We start from the raw sequence: 24880 nt of genomic DNA, 5'->3' as shown, positions 1-24880 counted from the left end.
GGAATAAACTAGGTGCTTTGGAGTCCCACATCAACACTGCTATACATTAACACAAAGTTTTGCTGGGCACTCTGGAATATTCCAGTGGAATAAGAAACAGAAAAATGATTCACATTTCCAAATGTCAAAAGGAATGAAGGAACTATTCACCTTAAACCAAATCAACGATTAAAATACCTAGATGCCAGGAAAAAATTCGATTAAATGAAAAAAGGAAAGAAAGAAAAATGACTACTATCTCTGCCGGAGGCCTCCGGATTCAGGGCTGACGTCACATTTCTGGAGCCTGAGCCCTCCAGACCCTGTGGGGGCTGAGGGAGCTAAAGAGGGTGGGCCAGCAAGTGGGAACCGAGGACCAGCAGGGTCTCTACCCCTCCGACTCAGAAGCCAACCTGCAAATCCAGGCGGGCCAAACTATAGCAAACCCATGCCAGGCGCACCCAACACCTGGGGACCCCCTGGGCTGCAAGAGCTCTTAACAGTCCCCGCTCCACGTGCTGTGAGTGGGGGCTTCCACCTCCCGCAGCCATCCTTAGAGGCGCCCCGCCTACAAGCGGCAGCATCCTCAGCACAGTGGTTTTGCAGCGGTTGGGATATGTCTTCCGGGTTAAGGGGACGGGCAGAGAGGCCAGGAGATACAAGCCCGTGGGCTTTGGGCTGGCACATTGCACTCGAATTACAACCCACAAAACAGGCCTTTCACTAAGGCTCTGGTTGCCTGAGCAAGCCGAGGTGGGCTGGCAACGTGCTGCCGCCTTGTGGAAACTTTTCGGAACTGCAACCTGGGACCCAGGGCTCATGGACGCGGCACATTCACAAGGCGTTTTTCAGTTCATTTCAGTTCAGTCGCTCAGTCCTGTCCAACTCTTTGCCACCCCATGAATCGCACGCAGCACGCCAGGCCTCCCTGTCCATCACCAACTCCCAGAGTCCACTCAGACTCACGTCCATCGAGTTAGTGATGCCATCCAGCCATCTCATCCTCTGTTGTCCCCTTCTCCTCCTGACCCCAATCCCTCCCAGCATCAGAGTCTTTTCCAATGAGTCAACACTTCGCATGTCGTGGCCAAAGTATTGGAGTTTCAGCTTTAGCATCATTCCTTCCAAAGAAATCCCAGGGCTGATCTCCTTCAGAATGGACTGGCTGGATCTCCTTGCAACCCAAGGGACTCTCAAGAGTCTTCTCCAACACCACAGTTCAAAAGCATCCATTCTTTGGTGCTCAGCCTTCTTCACAGTCCAACTCTCACATCCATACATGACCACAGGAAAAACCATAGCCTTGACTAGACGGACCTTAGTCGGCAAAGTAACGTCTCTGCTGTTGAGTATGCTATCTAGGTTGGTCATAACTTTCCTTCCAAGGAGTAAGCGTCTTTTAATTTCATGGCTGCAGTCACCATCTGAAGTGATTTTGGAGCCCCAAAAAATAAAGTCTGACACTGTTTCCACTGTTTCCCCATCTATTTCCCATGAAGTGATGGGACCGGATGCCATGATCTTCGTTTTCTGAATGTTGAGCTTTAAGCCAACTTTTTCACTCTCCTCTTTCACTTTCATCAAGAGGCTTTTAGTTCCTCTTCACTTTCTGCCATAAGGGTGGTGTCATCTGTATATCTGAGGTTACTGATATTTTTCCCGGCAATCTTGATTCCAGCTTGTGTTTCTTCCAGTCCAGCGTTTCTCATGATGTACTCTGTATATAAGTTAAATAAGCAGGGTGACAATATACAGCTTTGATGTACTCCTTTTCCTATTTGGAACCAGTCTGTTGTTCCATGTCCAGTTCTAACTGTTGCTTCCTGACCTGCATACAGATTTCTCAAGAGGCAGGTCAGGTGGTCTGGTATTCCCATCTCTTTCAGAATTTTCCACACTTGTGATCCACACAATCAAAGGCTTTGGCATAGTCAATAAAGCAGAAATTGATGTTTTTCTGGAACTCTCTTGCTTTTCCATGATCCAGTGGATGTTGGCAATTTGATCTCTGGTTCCTGTGCCTTTTCTAAAACCAGCTTGAACATCAGGAAGTTCACAGTTCATGTGTTGCTGAAGCCTGGCTTGGAGAATTTTGAGCATTACTGTACTAGCAAGGTGTTTTTAGGGGCTGTCAATGTCACCTGCCCTCAAGACATCACCAGAGGGGGGTAACCAAAACAGGATTCAGAAACTGCGAGCCTGGTGGGCTGCCGTCTATGGGGTCGCACAGAGTCGGACACGACTGAAGTGACTTAGCAGCAGCAGCAGCAGCCAGAAGCCCACTGCAACAGGTAAACTGACTCAGGGTTTATTGAAACATACAGACACAGGAAAACAGATTCAAACATGCTTATCATCAGGAAAATGCCAATCAAACCACCACCAAGGGCTTCCGGGGTGGTTCACTGCACAACAATCCCCCTGCAAGGCAAGGGACACGGTATTGATTCCTCATCTGGGGAGACCCATATGTCAGGGGTCAGTGAAGCTCAAGACTCACAACTACTCCAACTCCATGCCCTAAAGCCAGAGCTCCCACAAATGAGAGGCCACCACAATGAAAGCCTGCCCACTGCAACTACAGAAGAGCCCCCGCCTGCCGTGCCCAGGGAAAAACCCGGGCAGCAGGGAAGACCCAGCACGGCGATGGAATCAACTGACTAAATAAATAAATACAGAAGAATTCAATTGAATAAAACAAAAAAATTTTTTTTAAAAACAGAAAAAGAAAGGGAGAAATGTCATCTCTTATCAGTCAGACTGGCCATCTTCAGATTGTCTACAAGCAACAAATGCTGCCAAGGACCTGGAGAAAACCGTGCCTCTTCAGCTTTTCCAGAGATGCAAACTGGTCACAACCATTAGAAAGAAGAGGATGGAATTTCCTTTAAAGTCTAAAGCGAGAGCCAGCAGATCTGGTAATCTGACTTTTGCCTGCATCTCTGGAGAAAATCTTAATTCCAACACACCTGAACCCCGAAGTCTGGTGTAGCCCTGGGCTTACGTGAGATCACGGAAGCCACGCAGATGTCCTTTGACCCTGGAACAATACAGGAATTTCTGTCTATAGAGGCCCTGGACCCTCACTCAGCCCCAAGAAAGAAATGGGACAAAGAATGACATAATGACATTTGCGTGGACATGATGGAGCTAGACATGGCCACACTAACTGAATTACTGCAGAGAGAGAGAGACAAATATGCGACGAAGTCAGAGGGTCCCAGAATAAAACAAAAAACCTTTGGTTGCAAAAGGGGAGAGGTAAAATGAAGGGTCAAAGAGTTGCTTTGGTGACATATGCAAACTCATGTATTCACAGGGAGTTCAGCTGGCTGCTCTGGAACAGTCCTGATGGAAAAAGAACGATAAAAATTGACAATGCCACTGGAAAAAGAAAGTGCAGCTGCAATTCCCCTCAAACCAAAGCAATGATTAATTCACCAAGGTGCCAGTGAAAAATAAACGTTAAATGAGCAAAGGAAAGAAAGAAAGAAAGATCTAATATACTCCCAAGGTCGCCAGGTACCTGGCTGGCATCACATTTCTGGAGTCTGAGCCCTCTTGGATCCTGAGGCTGGACCCCGCGGAGGCTGAAGGAGCTGAAAATGATGGGCAGGTAAGTGAGAACCCAGGACAAGCAGTGCCTCTTGCCCTCCAACTGGGACCCCAACCTGCAAATCCAGGCGGGCCAACCTGCAGCAAACCCATGCCAGGCACACCCAATACCTGGGAGCCCTCCTGGGCTGCAAAAGCTCTTAAAAGTCCCAGCTCCACGTGTCCTGGGAGTGGGGCTTCCACCTCCCGCAGCCATCCTTAGAGTTGCCCCACCTACACGCGGCAGCATCCTCAGCACAGCGGTTTTGCAACAGTTGGGATATGTCTTCCGGGCTGAAGGAGACAGGCTGAGAGGCCAGGAGATACAAGCCCGTGGGCACACTGCACTCTAATTTACAGCCCACAAACAGGCCTTTCACTAAGGCTCTGGTTGCCTGAGCAGGCCGAGGTGGGCTGGCAACGTGCTGCCACCTTGTGGACATTTGTGGGGACTGCAACCAGGGCTGATGGGCACTGCACATTCTCAAAGCGATTTTAGGGGCTGTCAATGTCACCTGCCCTCAAGACACCACCGGAGGCGGGTAATCAAAACGGGATTCGTAAACCGCAGACTTGCCAGAAGCCTGCTGCAACAGATAAACTGACTCGCAGAGTTTAGTGAAATATAAAAACATGGGAAAACAGGCTCAAACACAGGAAAATGCCAATCAAAAGACCACCGAGGATTTCCTGGGTGGTTCACTGGAAAAAAATCCACCTGCCACGCAGGGGACACCGTATTGATTCCTCATCCAGGCAGATCCCATATGCCGAGGATCAACAGAGCCCAAGACCCACAACTACTCCAACCCCCCGCCTAAGAGATAGTGCTCCCCAACAACAGAGGCCACCACAAAGAGTCTGCCCACCCCAACTAAAGAGCCCCCGCCTGCTGCCGCTAGAGAGAACCTGGGCAGCAAAAAACACCCAGCACTGCCGAAAGGTGTCAACGGACTACATAAATACACACAGAAAAATTCAATTGAATGAAAGAAAGGTATTATTTTGAGAGAAAAAAAAAAAAAACAAAAAAGAGAGAGAGAGACAGAGAGGGAAAGACATGTAATATCTCACCAGTCAGAATGGTCATCCTCAGATTGTCTACAAGCAATAAATGCTGCAGAGGGCCTGGGAGAAAACCGTGCCTCCTCAGCTTTTCCAGAGATGCAAACTGGTCACAACCACTAGAAAGAAGAGGATGGAATTTCCTTTAAAGTCTAAAGCCAGAGCTAGTACATTCCCGGTGGTCCAGCGGTTAAGAATCCGTCTGCCAATGCAGAGGACATGGGTTTGATCCCTGGGCCAGGAAGATTCCCCACGCTCCAGGGCAACTAAGCCCGTGAGCCACAACTACCCTGTCTGTGCTCTCGATCCGGTGCCCCAGGACAGGAGAAGCCACCGCAACGAGAAGCCCATGCACCAAACGTTAGAAGCCAAGGGGCAGCAGCAATGCAGACCCAGCGCAGCCAAAAACATGATAAATAAATAAAACTAGTAAACGAAGAAAACCAGACCAAGCAGATCCGGGAATCTGACTTTTGCTAATGTCTCCGGAGAAAGCAGTAATTCCCACACACCTGAACCCCCAAGTTCGGCACAGCTCTATGGACACAGGAGAGAACGCGGAAGGCTCCAAGATGTCCTCGGACTGGAACGATACAGGAAGTTGGCTCTACTGAGGCCTGGACTCTCACTCAGCTTCAAGAAAGAAACGTGACAAAGAATGAAATCATGATTATTTGCATGGACATGATGGAGCGAGGCATGACGACACTAGCTGAACTACTGCAGCGGAGAGAGAGAAAGACAGGATAGAACATCACTTACGGACAGAATATGAAAACCAGCACACATCAACTCCTTACACACCAAGCAGAGGGTCCCAGAATAAAACAAGACGAAAGGCAAGAGGAGGGGATCAGAGAGTAGCTTTGGACTCACATATGCAAACTCATATGCCCACAGGAAGCTCAGCTGGGCGCTCTGGAATACTTCTAATGGAAAAAGAACTTGAAAATAAAAATCCACATTTCCACTGGGAAAAAGAAAATGGAGCTGCTATTCCCCTCAAACCAAAGGAATGATTAAGTCACCTAGATGCCAGTAAAAAATAAAAGTTACGTGAGAAGAGGAAAGAAAGAAACGCCTACCAGATTCCCCTGAGGCCTCCGCGTCCTGGCTGGCGTCACATATCTGGAGCCTGAGCCCTCTTGGATCCTGAGGCTGGACCCCGTAGGGGCTGAAGAAGATGAGCAGGCAAATGAGAACCCGGGAGCAGCAGGGTCTCTTCCCCCATGACTGAGACCCCAACCTGCAAAATCCAGACCGGCCCGCCTACAGCAAACCCATGCCAGGCGCACCCAACACCTGGGGACCCCCTGGGCTGCAAGAGCTCTTAACAGTCCCCGCTCCAGCAGTCCTGGCAATGTGGGACTTCCACCTCCGCAGCCATCCTTAGTCTCCCCGCCTACAAGTGGCAGCATCCTCAACACAGCGGTTTTGCAGCGGTTGGAATATGTCTTCCGGGCTGAAGGGGACGGGCAGAGAGGCCAGGAGATACAAGCCCGTGGGTCTCTGTGCTGGTACACTGCACTCGAATTACAACCCACAAACAGGCCTTTCACTAAGGCTCTGGTTGCCTGAGCAAGCCAAGGTGGGCTGGCAACGTGCTGCCGCCTTGTGGACAACTTTCAGAACTGCAACCTGAGACCCAGAGCTGATGGACGTGGCACATTCACAAGGCGTTTTTAGGGGCTGTCAGTGTCACGTGGCAACCCACTCCAATACTCTTGCCTGGAAAATCCCATGGACGGAGGAGCCTGGTAGGCTGCAGTCCATGGGGTCGCGAAGAGTCGGACACGACTGAGCGACTTCACTTTCACTTTTCACTTTCATGCATTGGAGAAGGAAATGGCAACCCACTTCAATATTCTTGCCTAGAGAATCCCAGGGATCAGGGAGCCTGGTGGGCTGCCGTCTCTGGGGTCGCACAGGGTCGGACACGACTGAAGCGACTTAGCAGCAGCAGCAGCAGCAATGTCACCTGCCTTCAAGACATCACCGGAGGGGGGGTAACCGAAAGAGGATTCAGGAATGGCAGACGTGCCCGAAGCCCACTGCAAAAGGTAAACGGACTCACAGGGTTTACAAAAATGGGAAAACAGGCTCAAACATGCTCATCATCAGGGAAATGCCAATCAAAACACCACCAAGGGCTTCGGGGGTAGATCATTGCCCAACAATCCCCTGCAAGGCAAGGGACACCGTTTATCAATTCCTCAGCTGGGAGACCCATATGTCGGGGGTCAACGAAGCCCGAGACTCACAACTACTCCAGCCGCCTGCCCTAAAGCCAGGGCTCCCCAACAAGAGAGACCACCACAATGAAAGCCTGCCCACCGCAACTACAGAAGAGCCCCCGCCCGCCGCGCCCAGGGAAGACCCAGCACAGCGATGGAATCGACTAAATAAACAAATACAGAAGAACTCAACTCAATAGAACAAATGGATTTTTCTGGAAAAAGAAAAAAAATGAGAGCGAGACAGAGAGATGTCTTATCTTCTCAGTCATAATGGCCATCCTCAGACTGTCTACAAGCAGCAAATGCAGGAGAAGACCTGGAGAAAGCTGCGCCCTCCTCAGCTTTTCATGGATGTGAACCTGGCCACAGACGCTAGAAAGAACAGGATGCAGTTAACTTTAAAGTCAAAAACCAGAGCCAGACTTCCCTGGTGGTCCAGTGGTGAAAATCGGTCTGCCAACACAGAGGACATGGGTTCGACCCCTGGTCCAGGAAGATCCCACTCGGTTCAGGGCAACTAAGCCCATGCGCCACAACTACTGAGCCTGAGCTTTCCAGTCAGTGCTCCACGACAAGAGGAACCAATGCAACCAGAGGCCCATGCACCACAGTTTGAGAAAGCCAAGGTGCAGCAGCAATGAAGACCCAGCACAGCCCCCAAATAAATAATTCATTAAACAGACAGAACCGGAGCAGGCAGATCTGGTAATCCGACTTTTGCCCACGTCTCCAGAGAAACATTAATTCCAGCACACATGAACCCCACAGTTCGAGGAGCCCTGTGGACACGGGTGAGAACGTGGAAGTCCCCCAGATGTCCTTGGACGTGGGAAGGACATGGCTCTATAGAGGCAATGGGCTCTCACTCAGCCTTGGGAGAGAAGTGAAATTGCACCTAATGACATCTGCACCAACATGATGAAGTTAGACACGGTCACGCTGCCTGATCTAACGCACAGACGCAAAACCAAATACGACAGGCCACCACGCGCAGAGAGAATACGGAAAGCGACACGTGTAAACTGGTTACACACGCAGTAGAGGTTACCAGGTAAAGCAAGAAACCTTTGCTACAACAGGGGAAAGGTTAAAGGGAGGGACCAAAGAGGTGCTTTGGAGTCACATATGCAAACTCAAATATATTCACAGGAAGCTCTGCTGGGCGCTCCAGAATATTCCCAATGGAAGAAGAATCCGACAACGAATCCACACTTTCACACGAAGAAAAAAAATCAAGTTGCTGTTCACCTCAAACCAAAGCAACGATTAAATCACCTAGATGCCACCACAAAATAAATGGTTACATGAGGAAAGGAAAGAAACGCCTACTATATTCCCCTGAGGCCTCCGCGACCTGGCTGGTGTCACATTTCTGGAGCCTGAGCCCTCCTGGATGGCAAGGCTGGACCCTGCAGGGGCTGAGGAGCTGTAGAGGATGCCCAGGCGAGTGAGAACCAGCGGTGTCTCTTTCCCTCAACTGGCACCCCACCTGCAGCTCCAGACCGGTCTGCCTACAGCAAACCCAGGCCAGGTGCACCCAACACCTAGCAGCCCCCCTGGGCTGCAAGAGCTCTTAATAATCCCCGCTCCACGTGTCCTGAGAAGGGCTTCCATTTCCCATCACCATTCTTAAGAGGCGCCCCACCTACAAGCGGCAGCATCCTCAGCACAGCGGTTTTGCAGCGGTTGGGATATATCTTCCGGGGTGAAGGGGACGGGCAGAGAGGCTGGGAGACACAAGTCCGTGGGTCTTTGGGCTGGCACATTGCATTCGAACTCACAGGCGGGCTACAAACCGGCCTTTCACTAAGGCTCTGGTTGTCTGAGCAAGCCGAGTTGGGCTGGCAACGTGCTGCCGCCTTGTGGACAATTTTCGGAACTGCAACCTGGGACCCAGGGCTGAAGGGCACTGCACATTCACAAGGAGTTTTGAGGGGCTGTCAGTGTGTTGGAGGAGACTCTTGAGAGTCCCTTGGACTCCAAGGAGATCCACCCAGTCCATCCTAAAGGAGACCAGTCCTGGGTGTTCATTGGAAGGACTGATGCTGAGGCTGAAACTCCAATACTTCAGCCACCTCATGCGAAGAGTTGACATTGGAAAAGACCCTGATGCTGGGAGGGATTAGAGGCAGGAGGAGAAGGGGATGAGGGAGGATGAGACGGCTGGATGGCATCACCGACTCGATGCACATGAGTTTGAGTCAACTCCGGAGTTGGTGATGGACAGGGAGGCCTGGCGTGCTGCGATTCATGCGGTCGCAGAGAGTCGGACACGACTGAGCGACTGAACTGACTGAACTGAATGTCACCTGCCCTCAAGACATCACCAGAGGTGGGTAAACAAAACAGGATTCGGAAACAGCAGACATGCCAGAAGCCCACTGCAACAGGTAAACTGACTCACAGGGTTTACTGAAATATACAAACACGAGAGAGGCCAAGAGACACAAGCCCGTGAGGATTTGTGCTGGCGCACTGCACTCTAATCAGTTCAGTTCAGTTCAGTCGCTCAGCCGTGTCCGACTCTGTGACCCCATGAATCGCAGCACGCCAGGCCTCCCTGTCCATCACCATCTCCCGGAGTTCACTCAGACTCACGTCCATCGAGTCCGTGATGCCATCCAGCCGTCTCATCCTCCCTCATCCCCTTCTCCTCCTGCCTCTAATCCCTCCCAGCATCAGAGTCTTTTCCAATGAGTCAACTCTTCGCATGACGTGGCCAAAGTACTGGAGCTTCAGCTTCAGCATCATTCCTTTCAAAGAAATCCCAGGGTTGATCTCCTTCAGAATGGACTGGTTGGATCTCCTTGCAACCCAAGGGACTCTCAAGAGTCTTCTCCAACACCACAGTTCAAAAGCATCAATTCTTCGGCGCTCAGCCTTCTTCACAGTCCAACTCTCACATCCATACATGACCACAGGAAAAACCATAGCCTTGACTAGACGGACCTTAGTCGGCAAAGTAATGTCTCTGCTTTTGAATATACTATCTAGGTTGGTCATAACTTTTCTTCCAAGGAGTAAGCGTCTTTTAATTTCATGGCTGCAGTCACCATCTGCAGTGATTTTGGAGCCCCCAAAATAAAAGTCTGACACTGTTTCCACTGTTTCCCCATCTACTTCCCATGAAGTAATGGGACCAGATGCCATGAGCTTCGTTTTCTGAATGTTGAGCTTTAAGCCAACTTTTTCACTCTCCTCTTTCACTATCAAGAGGCTTTTTAGCTCCTCTTCACTTTCTGCCATAAGGGTGGTGTCATCTGCATATCTGAGGTTATTGATATTTCTCCCAGCAATCTTGATTCCAGCTTGTGTTTCTTCCAGTCCAGCGTTTCTCATGATGTACTCTGAATATAAGTTAAATAAGCAGGGTGACAATATACAGCCTTGACGTACTCCTTTTCCTATTTGGAACCAGTCTGTTGTTCCATGTCCAGTTCTAACTGTTGCTTCCTGACCTGCATACAGATTTCTCAAGAAGCAGGTTAGGTGATCTGGTATTCCCATCTCTTTCAGAATTTTCCACAGTTTATTGTGATCCACACAATCAAAGGTTTTGACATAGTCAATAAAGCAGTAATAGATGTTTTTCTGGAACTCTCTTGCTTTTTCCATGATCCAGTGGATGTTGGCAATTTGATCTCTGGTTCCTCTGCCTTTTCTAAAACCAGCTTGAACATCAGGGAGTTCATGGTTCACGTATTGCTGAAGCCTGGCTTGGAGAATTTTGAGCATTACTTCACTAGCATGTGAGATGAGTGCAATTGTGCGGTAGTTTGAGCATTCTTTGGCATTGCCTTTCTTTGGGATTGAAATGAAAACTGACATTTTCCAGTCCTGTGGCCACTGCTGAGTTTTCCAAATTTGCTGGCATATTGAGTGCAGCACTTTCACAGCATCATCTTTCAGGATTTGAAATAGCTCAACTGGAATTCCATCACCTCCACTAGCTTTGTTCACAGTGATGCTTTCTAAGGCCCACTTGACTTCACATTCCAAGATGTCTGGCTCTAGATTAGTGATCACATCATTGTGATTATCTGGGTCGTGAAGATCTTTTTTGTACAGTTCTTCTGTGTATTCTTGCCACCTCTTAATATCTTCTGCTTCTGTTAGGTCCATACCATTTCTGTCCTTTATCGAGCCCATCTTTGCATGAAATGTTCCTTTGGTATCTCTAATTTTCTTAGAGATCTCTAGTCTTTCTCATTCTGTTGTTTTCCTCTATTTCTTTGCATTGATCGCTGAAGGAGGCTTTCTTATCTCTTCTTGCTATTCTTTGGAACTCTACATTCAGACGCTTATATCTTTCCTTTTCTCCTTTGCTTTTCGCCTCTCTTCTTTTCACAGCAATTTGTAAGGCCTCCGCAGACAGCCATTTTGCTTTTTTGCATTTCTTTTCCATGGGGATGGTCTTGATCCCTGTCTCCTGCACAATGTCACAAACCTCATTCCATAGTTCATCAGGCACTCTATCTATCACATCTAGGCCCTTAAATCTATTTCTCACTTCCACTGTATAAGCATAAGTGTTGGAGACTGTGAGTGAAATGACACAAAGACAACACACACAAAAGACAGACACCACTCTGGCCAGAGGAAAAAGAACTGCGCAAGCAAGCAAGCTTGTGGTTCACTTTTATATAGCCCACCCTGGGCGGAATTCCAGACTGTATGACCAAGCCTTTTCAGTATAGCGCATGTGCATAAATGTTATCATACAGCAAAAGGGACTGAAATTTCTGCTTACTGCAGAGTCTGTCCAGAGCCCTCCTCCTTTTTCTTATCACAAGAGGGAATGTTCCCTCGTTTGCAAGGGACCATCAAACTCAAGGCTATGTCCAGACTCCTTGGCAGAACGCCTCACTTGCAAGTACATTCAGCCCGAGCAGAGAGCCCCGTTTGCAGGCACATCTCCACTTTCCCTATTGTGGCTGCATTAACCCTTCATCTCCCCCTTTTTTATTTGCTTTAATAAATTGTGGCATGGTCTGGATCTTCTCTGCTTCACGCTTTAGTTGTTTCCTTTTCCGCCATCGTTGGAAGACTAGAAAAGCAACACAACATAAAAGTAATATAAACATAGTGTTCCCAAAGGTAGTCCCAATTAGTGTGGATACATGCCCTAATGGATTTAAGTTATTCAATCCTTCTTGAAGACTTTTCAACAAACCAGACCCCACAATGTCAGGTAAAGTCCCGCTAAAAGTAGACAAAATTTGTCGTTCCAGGTCCATAATTTCTGTAGTGAGATTTTGATGTCCAGTCAAAGATCGTTTTACTCTTTCCCATCCCTCACTCATGTTAAATGGTACAGGTGTTATACAAAACTGAGAAGAATTCCAATCACATTTCAACACACTTTGTGTAGATAAAACAGCTAATTGATCTCCAAGCCAGGAAACGGTGTGTTGAAGATTGAGCACGTCAGTAGCAAGTTGTGCATCCAAATCTCGCTGTTGTTGCCATAACAAATGAGAGTCTTTATGCCAGTCCTGAACAAAATCAGCTGTTTGAATTCCTTGGTGTAACGCGAGGCCTGCTACCGCCATTGTTGCAGTTACTGACGCGACTGTTAGAATCGAAGTAATGACCACACCAAGCACACGTTGAGATCGATGTAACAAAGTCTGTACAGCGGTTACTAGATGAGAAACAGCAAAAGAATCTGACCATGGTCTAGTCAGATTTATAGGCAACCATACTTCTGTCCAAGCTTTAACAATTACTAACGAAAAATTGGAGTTACACACTCGTCTTTCAAATTCTTTCCACCAAGACTGATTTACACATTGAGTTAGATTACAGTAGTCACATGACACAGACCCCACAGTATCATTCCAGGTCCAATTTCCATATAACAATGCAAAAGGATATTTTACACATGCCATTGCGGAATAAGATTTATTAACGTGTAAATTAACATGAAATGGACCTGAAGAGTCACCACTGTCCAAAGTATAGTTTCCTGACCAGACAGTGAGATTACCAGAAACTGCCCATAGTTTCCAAATATCCCCTTGAATGTGTGGATATCCCTGCAATTGTAATTGAGGAGGGACAAGTGCAAACTGCTGCCATTTAACTGTTTCATTACCATTGCCCATCAAAGTGCTATTTGCACGATGCCACCTAAGAGACTTATTTGACCATTTTTCTAAGAATTGCCCATGATCTGGACTCCAATCTACAATGACAGACCCAGAATAATTCATGACTTTAAAGGGTTGATGACCTTGGCAACATTCCCATTCCAAAGATTCTAGAGAAGGAGCAAAACAGTTAACAGGACATAGTGACATATATATTCCATTATGAATGTCTAGCGGTTCTATCGAGGTGTTAAAAGCCCCTGGTGGAAACAAGCATAGTAAAAGTAGCAAAATGATAATTATTATATTTTACCCCCCATGTATTATAGGAATGATGAGAATGTTCCTTAGCGGACAGACAAAAGTGTGTCCTCCTATGCACAAAGGAATACTTTCCGCTGCAATGGTCAAACTACTAATATTATACTGTTGTTTATGATGAGATAGTTGTTCTGTTCCCCCGCAAGCTGGTGGGGGAAAGAAGGCAGTCTCATTAGTGCATACCTGCACTTCTGGTTCCCCTCAGGAAACTACTCTTACTAATGGGGGATTAGGTATATATGCCCAATACGTATGATTACTTGCCGAGACACCGATTACCTGACATGTTACCACCACCATCATGGCAAGCAAAAGATTGGTAGGATTCAGAGGCTGTCCCGCTTTCATTAACGTCTTTTCTGCTTCCTGGGTCAACTTCTTCATTTGACCCCATGTAGGAGGTGTTGCTTCCCTTGTACCAAAAGTAAAGCTTCTCTGCATAGTAAGCTCTTTGAATTTTTGAACAAAGGGATCAGCCATTGTCGATTTTGATCAATCTCGCTGGGGTCCAAAACCTGTAATTATTAACAGAAATGAAAGCATACCCTCGTCCCAGATATATTAATGATGCTGGGATCCAACCTTTCTCTTTATCTTTATACCAAATAGGCATATTCAAGATCTTCTTATCCTCTTCTTTCCCTTGAAAATGCAACTCTGCTGCTGATAGATTTCCCTTGCTCCAAATATTCAAAAAATTTAGGGTAAGTAAGGTTTTATTCAAAATGTCTTTAGGTTTCATATATCTCTCCTGTTCCCCCTTTTTTTATTTTTTCAAGATATTCACGCAAGGTACGATTAGCTCTTTCAATGATAGCTTGCTCTTAACTATTATAAGGAATACCAAAAGTATGAGTTATATGATATTGGGATAAAAAGTGAGCTAATTTCGCGGATTGGTAGGCAGGTGCATTATCAGTTTTCAATTCAATTGGTAATCCCATAACTGCAAAACAAGATAACAAATGAGTAATAACAGCATCAGCCTTTTCAGAATGTAATGCAGTGGTCCATTGAAAACGTGTGCATGTGTCTATAGTATGATGTACGTAAATTACATCCATTTGCCATATCTGATTTGCTTGTTGTCCTCTTACGTTGACACCTGGTGGGGTAAATGGCAAAGTAAAAGGTGCACATATGGAACAAGAGCGAACAATATTTTGAGCTTGTTTTCGAGTAATAGTATGAGATTTTTGTAACCCTTTGGAGTTGGTATGCTGTAAGAGATGTTCTTGTTTTGCTGCTTCTATAGGATAAATTAAGGCATCAATTGTAGCATTTCCGAATGATAAGGGTCCAGGAAGGGCGGAATGTGCACGAATGTGAGTAAAGAAAATTAACTCTGAACGCTGCAAGAGCAATTGTTGTACTTGGTAAAACAATTTATCAATAGCTGTTTTAAGGGTCAGTGGAAGGGAGACATGGGGAAGCTGTAAGCAAGAGAGAACAGCATATCGAGAATCTGAAACAATGTTAATAGGAAGTTGGGGAAAATCTTGTAAAACTAAATAGATAGCCCCCAATTCAGCGGGCTGTACAGAAGAAAATGAATGGGGGAGAACCTTGGAACTTTCCAGGGTCCAATATCCAGTGGTATTTTTATTTGCATCTGTAAAAATAGTGGGTCCCTTAACTGGAACATCTGAAATTGGGGATTGAGATATCATAGAGTTAGCCCGAAGAAAATCAATCAATTTAGATGATGGATAGTGATTAGAAAACGAACCAGGAAATGAGGCAAGAGAAATTTGCCAGTTTTCATTAAATTGTAAACATCGAGATATTTGAGCAGTTGTTAACCGAGTAACAATCTGGTGTGGTTCACATCCTGACAATCGTAAAATGCGATGGCGACCTTTCTGTATAAGGAAGGCTAATTTATCCATATATGTAGTCATTTTTTTTGAAAAGCTGTTAGGTAAGAAAATCCATTCTATTAATCCTTTTTCTTGAGCAATTACACCAGATGGAGAATAAGGGGTATGAAATATTATAAACAAAATAGGTTGAGACGCATGTAAGTAAATAAAAAAGCCGTCATTTAGTCGTTGCTCAACAAATTGAAGTTCCTGTAAAGCCAATGGGGTTAAAGTCCGGGGGCTATCCAGAGCTGTTATCTCTCGCTAAAGAAGAAAACAAATGTCGTAATTGATAAGTAGGAATCCCAAGTACCAGGCGTAGCCAATTGATATCTCCCAATAACTTGAAAATCATTTAAGGTTTTGAGGTGGTCTCTTCTGAATTGCAACTTTTGGGGCATTATTCTATGTTGTTCCAATATTGTCCCTAAATACGAAATAGGAAAGTCCTTTTGAATTTTTTCTGGGGCTGTTTGCAAATTGTATAGTCTTAAAGCCTCCTGTACTTTTAGAAAGAATTCATCACGTTCGACAATACTAGGAGCTGCTAATAGGAGATCATCCATATACTGATATAGAATATAATTGGGGTATTCTTGACGGAGGGATTGTAAAGAGCAAGCTATGAATTCTTGACATAAAGTAGGACTATTTGTCATTCCCTGTGGTAAGACTGTCCATTGATAACGCTTAACAGGCTGAGCATGATTAAGAACAGGAATTGTAAAAGCAAATTTATCTCTATCTTGTAATTGTAGGGGAATGGCAAAAAAACAGTCCTTAAGATCTAGCACCATTAAGGACCAATTCTGAGGAATAAGAGCTGGAGAGGGGAGTCCCAATTGTAATGCTCCCATAGGTTCAATACATTTATTAACTTCTCGTAAATCGGTTAACATTCTCCATTTTCCAGATTTCTTTTTTATAACAAAAACAGGAGAATTCCAGGGGGAGGTAGAGGGCTCTATATGACCAAGTTGGAGTTGTTCTTGTACTAATTGTTCTAACGCCTCGAGCTTCATTTGTGGTAATGGCCACTGCTCAACCCATTTTGGAGTATTAGTTAACCATTTTAATGGGAGTGCTCGAAGAATTTGAGCAGTGGCTACTAGTTTTCCGGTGGAATGGTTACAAAAGCCCCTAATGGAGAGAGAAGATCTCTTCCCCAAATAGTAATAGGTATGTTTACAATATAAAAGGTAACAGACACTGATCTTGCATTATGGAATTGGCATTGCAAGGGATGGGTACTCTTCCAGACATCTGCAATAGAGCCCAGTCCCGTCAGCATTAGAGGGCTTTTTTCTTTTTTCCAATCTTGGGGCCATTGTTGAGAAGAAATAACTGAAACATCTGCCCCTGTGTCTACTAGTCCCTCAAAGTTTTTTCCTTGTATAATTAAGGAGAGAACAGGGCGAGAATCTTTGATAAGCATTTCCCAAAATATATGTCGCCCAGTACTTCCAAATCCTCCTGTTCGTTCATTAGGAAGAGCCAAAAAGGGATGATAAGGTAGGAGAAGTATTTGAGCAATACGTTCCCCAGCTAATAATGAAAGCGTGGTAGAAGTAGAAACCATAATCAAGATTTCCCCAACATAGTCGGGGTCTATTACCCCAGGAATTATGGTTAGACCTCTCAAAGCCGCACTGCTACGGCCTAATATTAAGCCAAAGGTGCCTTTAGGCAGTGGTCCGAATACATTTGTTTTTAATTTGTAAATGCCTCCTCCTGGTGACAAAAGAACATTCTCAGCTAGTGGCAAATCAGCAGCAGCACTTCCTGAAGTAGCAGACCGTAAGTCTGAAATCATCATTTGAGGTCCTTTTAATGAGGCATTGACTGGTCACTGTTGCTGGGAGGGAAGGAGGGCAAGGAGGAAAAGCCTCCGGTATTGTTCCTGGGCCCCAAGGACTCAGGCCCGCAGGATAGTTTCCCGGTATCGGGTTGCCCATTTTGTCTGTTTTAGATTTGCACTCATTGGTCCAGTGAAGCCCCTTCCCGCATCGACGGCAAGGTCCGGGAGGAGTCTTATTCCTCCCAGCAAAAGATCTGTCTTTAGGAATTGCACCTTGATCAGCTTTTAATTTCCAACATTCTCTTCTCATGTGACCAGGTTTTCCACAATGGAAGCAGTTACCTCCCTTTTGTGGTCTCATAGCTTTGGCCAAGGCTGTAGCAAAGACACTAGCCTGATGCTCTGTTCCTCCTACTCCCAAGCAGGCTCTGATATATTCAGCTATAGATGCACCCTGTCCTTTTAATGGTCCCAGGATACGTTTGCATTCAGTATTTGCATTTTCAAATGCTAAAGTTTGTAATAATATCTCTGAAATTTCATCCCTCCCTACAGCTCATTCCATAGCTACCCTCAGTCTTGCTAGAAAATCAGTATATGGCTCACTGGGGCCTTGCATTGTTTTAACAAAGGAGGGCTGGGTGTGGCCAGTAGGCACCACACGATGCCATGCTCGTAAAAAGACCTGGCGGACTTGCTGTAAGTCCTGATCAGAGTACTGAGCCTGTTCTCTTAAAGCCCGATAACAGCCCTCTCCCATTAACTTATCCTCAAGAGGACCAGGGGGATTCTGTCCTTCATTAATCCGAGCCTGCTTTCTAGCTTCTTCTTCCCACCAGCTACGAAGTTGCAACCATTGAGAACCCTCCAAGACAGCTTGGGCAATAGATTCCCAATCTAATGGAATAATTAATTTGCCTTTTCCCAATGATTCCAGCATAGCCAAAACAAAGGGAGATTGAGGACCATACTGCGCTACTGTAGCTTTAAGATCTTTAAAAAATTTATATTCCAAAGGAGTGTATTGAACATTTATCACGTTGTCATCTTGCTGTCTCTGGATGGGAAATAATTGTGGAGGATCGATAAAACCACCAGGGGGAGCAGGCGAGTCATCATCATGAAGCATAGACAAAGGAAAGGAGAACCGACAATGTTCCCTGCGCACATCGGGCCGACCAACCGCAGTGGGGAAAAGAGAAGCACAAGGAGGAGCAGAAGGCGCAGATTTCTTCTCCTCCTTATGGGATTTCCACCACTCCTGGAATAGATGGGTCATTTCTTTAATCTCTTTACCCTCCTCTGACGAAACCGAAGAAGCCTCCGAATCTGATTCTGAACAATCAGATGTTTCACCATTTACAGGAGGAGGCTCACCTGTATCCTTGCCTTCAGGCAACACAGAAGCCCCACCAACGTCTGGCACATCCTCATAAATTGCCTCTTCCTTCATTGAAGCATTAGATTTACTCTCATTATCAGTAGATAGCAAAGTCAAAGCCTGTGTTACAGCATTACATAAAGTCCATAACTTCAAAGGAATCACATTACCCTTCTGATGTTGCTTTCTCAATTCTTTTTGAATTATTTTCCATTCCTTCAAATTTAACTGTAACTTAGTTTGATATTGAAACCAATGACAATATTTCTCCACCAAGCGAAAGAGCTCACTCAATCGACGAGTCAAGACCTTAACGCCTATGGAGTGGAGAAGTCCTTTGACTAACTCCATGTACTGTGTCCTTAATGATGAGGAATTCCCCATGATTTCCTGAAAGTTCCCCTGCTAGGGTGAGGAATTCCCCATGATTTTCCCAAAAGTTCCCCTGCTATGGATTTAAAATCCCCCCGGGGTTACTCACCCTTTCGGTTTCACTCGAGCCCCACGTTGGGCTCCAGATGTTGGAGATTGCCAGTGAAATGACACAAAGACAACACACACAAAAGACAGACACCATTCTGGCCAGAGGAAAAAGAACTGCGCAAGCAAGCGAGCTTGTGGTTCACTTTTATATAGCCCCCCTGGGCGGAATTCCAGACTGTATGACCAAGCCTTTTCAGTATAGCGCATGTGCATAAATGTTATCATACAGCAAAAGGGACTGAAATTTCTGCTTACTGCAGAGTCTGTCCAGAGCCCTCCTCCTTCTTCTTATCACAAGAAGGGAATGTTCCCTCGTTTGCAAGGGACCATCAAACTCAAGGCTATGTCCAGACTCCTTGGCAGAACGCCTCACTTGCAAGTACGTTCAGCCCGAGCAGAGAGCCCCGTCTGCAGGCACTTCTCCACTTTCCCTATTGTGGCTGCATTAACCCTTCACATAAGGGATTTGATTTAGGTCATACCTGAATGGTCTAGCGGTTTTCCCTATTTTCTTCAATTTGAGTCTGAATTTGGTAATAAGGAGTTCATGATCTGAGCCACAGTCAGCTACTGGTCTTGTTTTTGTTGACTGTATAGAGCTTCTCCATCTTTGGCTGCAAAGAATATAATCAATCCGAAGGTCAGGAACGGTGGTGGTAAGGAGATACCTCTCATCCAAGGTAAGGAGCAGTGGCTGTGCTTTGCTGGAGCAGCTGTGAAGAGATACCCCACATCCAAGGTAAGAGAAACCCAAGTCAGATGGTAGGTGATGCAAAAGGGCATCAGAGGGCAGACACAATGAAACCATACTCACAGAAAACTAGTCAATCTAATCACACTAGGACCACAGCCTTGTCTAACTCAATGAAACCAAGCCATGCCTGCGGGGCAACCCAAGATGGGCGGGTCATGGTGGAGAGGTCTGACAGAATGTGGTCCACTGGAGAAGGGAATGGCAAGCCACTTCAGTATTATTGCCTTGAGAACCCCATGAACAGTATGAAAAGGCAAAATGATAGGATACTGAAAGAGGAGCTCCCCAGGTCAGTAGGTGCCCAATATGCTACTGGAGATCAGTGGAGAAATAACTCCAGAAAGAATGAAGGGATGGAGCCAAAGCAAAAACAATACCCAGTTGTGGATGTCACTGGTGATAGAAGCAAGATCCAATGCTGTAAAGAGCAATACTGCATAGGAACCTGGAATGTCAGGTCCATGAATCAAGGCAAATTGGAAGTGGTCAAACAAGAGATGGCAAGAGTGAACGTTGACATTCTAGGAATCAGTGAACTAAAATGGACTGGAATGGGTGAATTTAACTCAGATGACCATTATATCTACTACTGCGGGCAGGAATCCCTCAGAAGAAATGGAGTAGCCATCATGGTCAACAAGAGAGTCCGAAATGCAGTACTTGGATGCAATCTCAAAAACGACAGAATGATCTCTGTTGTCTCCAAGGCAAACCATTCAATATCACAGTAATCCAAGTCTATGCCCCAACCAGTAACGCTGAAGAAGCTGAAGTTGAACGGTTTTATGAAGACCTACAAGACCTTTTAGAACTAACACCCAAAAAGATGTCCTTTTAATTACAGGGGACTGGAATGCAAAAGTAGGAAGTCAAGAAACACCTGGAGTAACAGGCAAATTTGGCCTTGGAATGCGGAATGAAGCAGGGCAGAGACTAATAGAGTTTTGCCAAGAAAATGCACTGGTCATAGCAAACACCCTCTTCCAACAACACAAGAGAAGACTCTACACATGGACATCACCAGATGGTCAACACCGAAATCAGATTGATTATACTCTTTGCAGCACTCTAATCACCTTTCTCTAAGCCTGTGCTTGCCCGAGCAAGCCGAGGTGGGCAAGCAATGTGCTGCCGCTTGTGGACATTCTGCGAAACTGCAACCTGAGATCCAGTGCTGAGGGGCACTGAATATTCTGTCAATGACACCTGCCCTCAAGACATCTCTGCGGGTGGGTAACCGAATGGAACTCATAGGCCGCAGACTTGCCTGAAGCCCACTGCAACAGGTAAACTGACTCACAGGGTTTAGTGAGATATACAAACACGGGAAAACAGTCTCAAACACGCTAACTGTCAGAATACCACTGAGGGCTTACTGGGTGGCTGACTGCTGGACAATCCACCTGCCATGCAGGGGAAACTATCGATTCCTCATACAGGGAGATGCCATATGCCGGGGATCAACAAACCTCAGACCCACGACTAGTCCCGTCCCGCACCCTACAGCCAGGGCTCCCCAACAAGAGAGGCCACCACAACGAACGCCTGCCCACCACCCAGCACAGAGGAGCCCCAGCTTGCCACTACTAGAGAGAAACCCGGGCAGCAAAACACACCCAGCACTGCCTAAAGGAGTCAAGTGACTAAATAAACACATAAAAACTCAACTAAATAAATGTATTTTTTGAAAAAAATGAGAGACAGCAAGAGATGTCATATCTCACCAGTCACAATGGCCATCCTTAGACTGTCTCAGTTCAGTTCAGTTCAGCTGCTCAGCTGTGTCCGACTCTTTGCGACCCCATGTCTACTAGCAATAAATGCTGGAGAGGGCCTGGAGAACACTGTGCCTGCCTCAGTTTTTCCAGAGTTGGGATACTGTTCACAATCACTAGAAAGAACAGGATGGAGTTTAAAGTCTAAAACCAGAGCTAGCAGATCTGTTAACCTAACTTCTGGCCACATCTGCAGAAAAAAATATTAATTTCAAGATACAGCACCCCAAGTTTCAGTGAGGCCCTCTTGATATAGGCCAGGACACAGTATGCTCCAAAATGTCCTCTGTATACAGAATGCAAACTGTGGTTTTTCAGTTCAGAAGTTTGACAGGTGGAGAAATCAGTTGCTTCTCCTAGGGGAGCTATCAGACACACAGCTCCAACAGCTGGTTCCAACTGGTGTTGGAATGATGTCCAATAAAACAAAGTTTCTAAGGACTTCCCTGGTGGTCGAGTGGATAAGACTCTGTGCTCCCAATGCAGGGGGCCTGTGTTCGATCCCGGGTCAGGGAACCGATATCCCACATACCAAAACTACTGAGCCCAAGAGCCGCAATGAAGACCCACTGCAGACAAATAAATACATAAAAATAAATAAATAAGACAAAGTCTCTAGCAGACAGGAAAAACACCTAGGCAGTCCACATGATCTGACTTTAAAACACAGCTGATATGGGAAGCCCCATATTCACACGAGTAGGGTAGGGGAGCCTGGAAGTTACCTCAAAGAGAGAGGAAGTTATCCATTGGAGAATCTGGGATTGAGAGCTGATTTTCATCAAATTTGGAAGGTATGTTATGATATGACAAACATCATTCCCGTGGGATTCATGAAATTAAGGTTGTGGTGTGAAAGGCACCTATTTTGACACTCAACCTCCGAGCAACTGAGATGGAATACAAAGGAGGAGCTTGTGTGGCAACTAAGAGAAAATGTGATATTAAGGTGCTGTCCAAGAAAATAGTGCCTTCAAATATAAGCCAGGATCAGTATGATCAATTTTCAAATGATAGAAAACCCAAATCTACATACTTTAACTAAAGATGTTTATGGGCTCACGTGACTAATAAGTTGAGAGGTAGGTCGATGTCAGGTAAGCTTGGACTAGTGGCTCAACTGATGTCACCAGGGACCCAGGGTCTATTTCACCACTGTATTCTTAGTATTAGCCTCATCCTCATGATCCATATGCTAGACCCAGGAAGCCCAGACTTCTCCCACCCCAACAGAAAAGTTGTGGATACAATTCCAGGCCTCGTACCTTCTTCCTACATATCCTACAAAGGAGGATAGAGAACATCTCTAGTGGTTGTTCTCAAAAAGAAAAGCCTCTCTCTTTCAGAAAGCCCAGTAAATATCTCTTCAGATCTCACTGGCTCTGTTGCCAAGGGGATAGGCAGGTTGATGGACTTAAGCTAAACAGGATCCACTGGTAAAGCTGAAGGTGGAGACAAAGCTGAGCTGAGAGGATGAGAAAGGATACTTTCCCCAAAAACATTTGGGTTACTGTTCCCAGAGAAAAGGGGAATGGATGCTGGGAGCCGAATAAAAGGTGAATGTTACAGAACCCTGGCTGCGAAACCACGAGACGTGCTCAGAATTGCAGATACTGATTTACACTTGGGCTTCCCGGTTGGCTCAGTGGTAAAGAATCCACCTGCAAATGCAGGAGACACAAGAGACACGGATTTGATCCCTGCATCGGGAAGGTCCCCTGGAGCAGGAATAGGCAACCCACTCCAGTGTTCTTGCCTGGAAAATTCCATGGAAGAGGAGCCTGGAGAGCCACAGTCCAGGGGTTGCAAAGAAGACAGGACTGAGAACACACGAACATTTGCAACTGAGCAGCTTCTCACACAGGCATCTTTGTAACTGGCTCTGAGTGGCAAAACAGGAGGGATTTAATTATTCATTCTGCCAAGAGACTCCTGGCAGGCCAGCTAATTTTCACTGTGTGAAAAAAAAAAAAATCTATTCACTATTTCTCCATTTCCTCACTTTCCAGTCCCAGTTTCGAAATTTTTGAAAACAAAATTGTGCCATAATCAATGACTGTTTTTAATATTTGCTAATTGCAATTTATTAGAAATTATCATCAATTTTTAAAGATAAACCCTTTCTATTTCTCCAAAATTTAAGAACTGAGTACAGTCTTATATCTGTGGATTCAACCAATGGTGGATCCAGAAATCTTAAAAAAAAAAAAAAATTTACAACTTTCCCCAAACAAAACTTGAGTTTGCAGCACATAAATCATATGCAAAACCATGGTATTTTCTTTTACTTCATCAGCCATGCCACTTGGCTTGTGGGATCTTACTTTCCTGACTAGGGATCAAACCTGTGCCCCCTGCAGTGGAACTCCTAATCACTGGACCTCCAGGGAAGTCCCCCATGACATTGTATATAAGGGACTTGAACATGTGTGGATTTTTGTGTCTCTTGGTGGGAGGTGTCCTGGAATCAATCCCCCATGGACACCAAGGCACAACCGTATTAATTTTATCCCACTTCTGACTTTGAGATGTGTGCATTGTCACTACAAATTGAAAGGTCTTCCATGTTACAAATCCTTCATCGCAGACTATGGAAACTTTATCAGCTCAGGGTTTCCAAGAGCTTGCCTCTGGGCCTCGGGTAAGGAAAAGACCAGTTAGGAATTCTCTTGGTAGGGGCCATCTAGCTCCACGTGCTATTTCTTAATCCTCCTGGAACACCTATCTTTTGCCATGTTTTGCTCATTCTCTCATTGTGACGCTTCTAAAATCTGTCTTGTCATTCCATCGCTCTGCTACGTACATTTCCATCTTTCAGTTTCTAGGGTTGTTCATCCACTTCCATGATGCTCTTCTGGAAGTCCCAACTGTTCCATTTCCATGGGTTCTTATTCATATTCATCCTCTCTCTCCTCCAGCTTGAGGTACTGACCTCATCTAACAATATGTATCAACTTCACTCTGGGAGCTTTTGAATATTTAGGATTTTAACAATCTCTGTAGTCCTAGTTGGAAAGTCAACCTTATTACAGCTGTTGCTTGCATAAAGTATCCACAGGTAATGTTGCCAATTGCTCACTAACTGCTCTTTTCTTTTAAACACTTATTTGTTTGGAGGTCCACTGCAGCATGCAAACTCTTAGTTGCAGCACGTGGGATCTAGTTCCCTGGCCAGGGATTGAACCTGGGTCCCCTGCGTTGGTAGCACAGAGTCGTAGCCACTAGACCATCAGGGAAGTCCCTGATTGCTCTTTCTTAGCATTTATTCCTGGTGCTTCCACCCGTCTGATTCCCTAAATATTGAGTCTTATTCCTTAAGACTTCATCCTGGGTCCTCATATTTTGCTGTACTCTCTCTGGGGGCAGTACCGTCCAACAGACCTTTCTGCAATAACGAAAATGTTCTACACCTACACCATTTAATAAGGTAGCCAACTGCCACATACAGTTACTGTGTGCTGGAAATCTGGCTGTTGTGCCTAAGGACCTAAATTTTTAATTTAATACCTATATATAGCTAGTGGCTACAGTATTAAATA

At 45.7% G+C, this 24880-nt stretch overlaps 1 protein-coding gene and 1 non-coding gene across 4 annotated transcripts in view; both read right to left on the bottom strand.

Moving 5' to 3' along the window:
- Nucleotides 1–24880, bottom strand: part of GASK1A (golgi associated kinase 1A) — a 90679-nt gene that overhangs the window by 56603 nt on the left and 9196 nt on the right. Inside the window, exons 1-4 of one of the 3 annotated variants that reach the window (XM_060402118.1) lie at nt 18811–18932; nt 5724–5812; nt 5151–5271; nt 4648–4757 (exon numbers count right to left, since the gene is read on the bottom strand). The exons of 1 other annotated variant lie outside the window; for it this stretch is intronic. Coding sequence is in view for 1 of the 2 variants with exons in the window: in XM_042235894.1 (XP_042091828.1) it covers nt 18811–18906 (96 nt within the window). In the remaining variant the exon portion in view is untranslated. Of the gene's footprint in view, nt 1–4647; nt 4758–5150; nt 5272–5723; nt 5813–18810; nt 18933–24880 lie in introns of those variants that run through there. One more of the 3 variants, XM_042235894.1, reaches the window with a different exon arrangement.
- TRNAG-ACC (transfer RNA glycine (anticodon ACC)) lies at nt 24505–24577 on the bottom strand. The gene has a single exon. It is a non-coding gene; the product is annotated as a tRNA-Gly (tRNA).

Source organism: Ovis aries, chromosome 19, assembly GCF_016772045.2.
Source record: "Ovis aries strain OAR_USU_Benz2616 breed Rambouillet chromosome 19, ARS-UI_Ramb_v3.0, whole genome shotgun sequence".
Taxonomy (NCBI): domain Eukaryota; kingdom Metazoa; phylum Chordata; class Mammalia; order Artiodactyla; family Bovidae; genus Ovis; species Ovis aries.
This window is presented reverse-complemented; position numbering and strand designations above follow the sequence as displayed.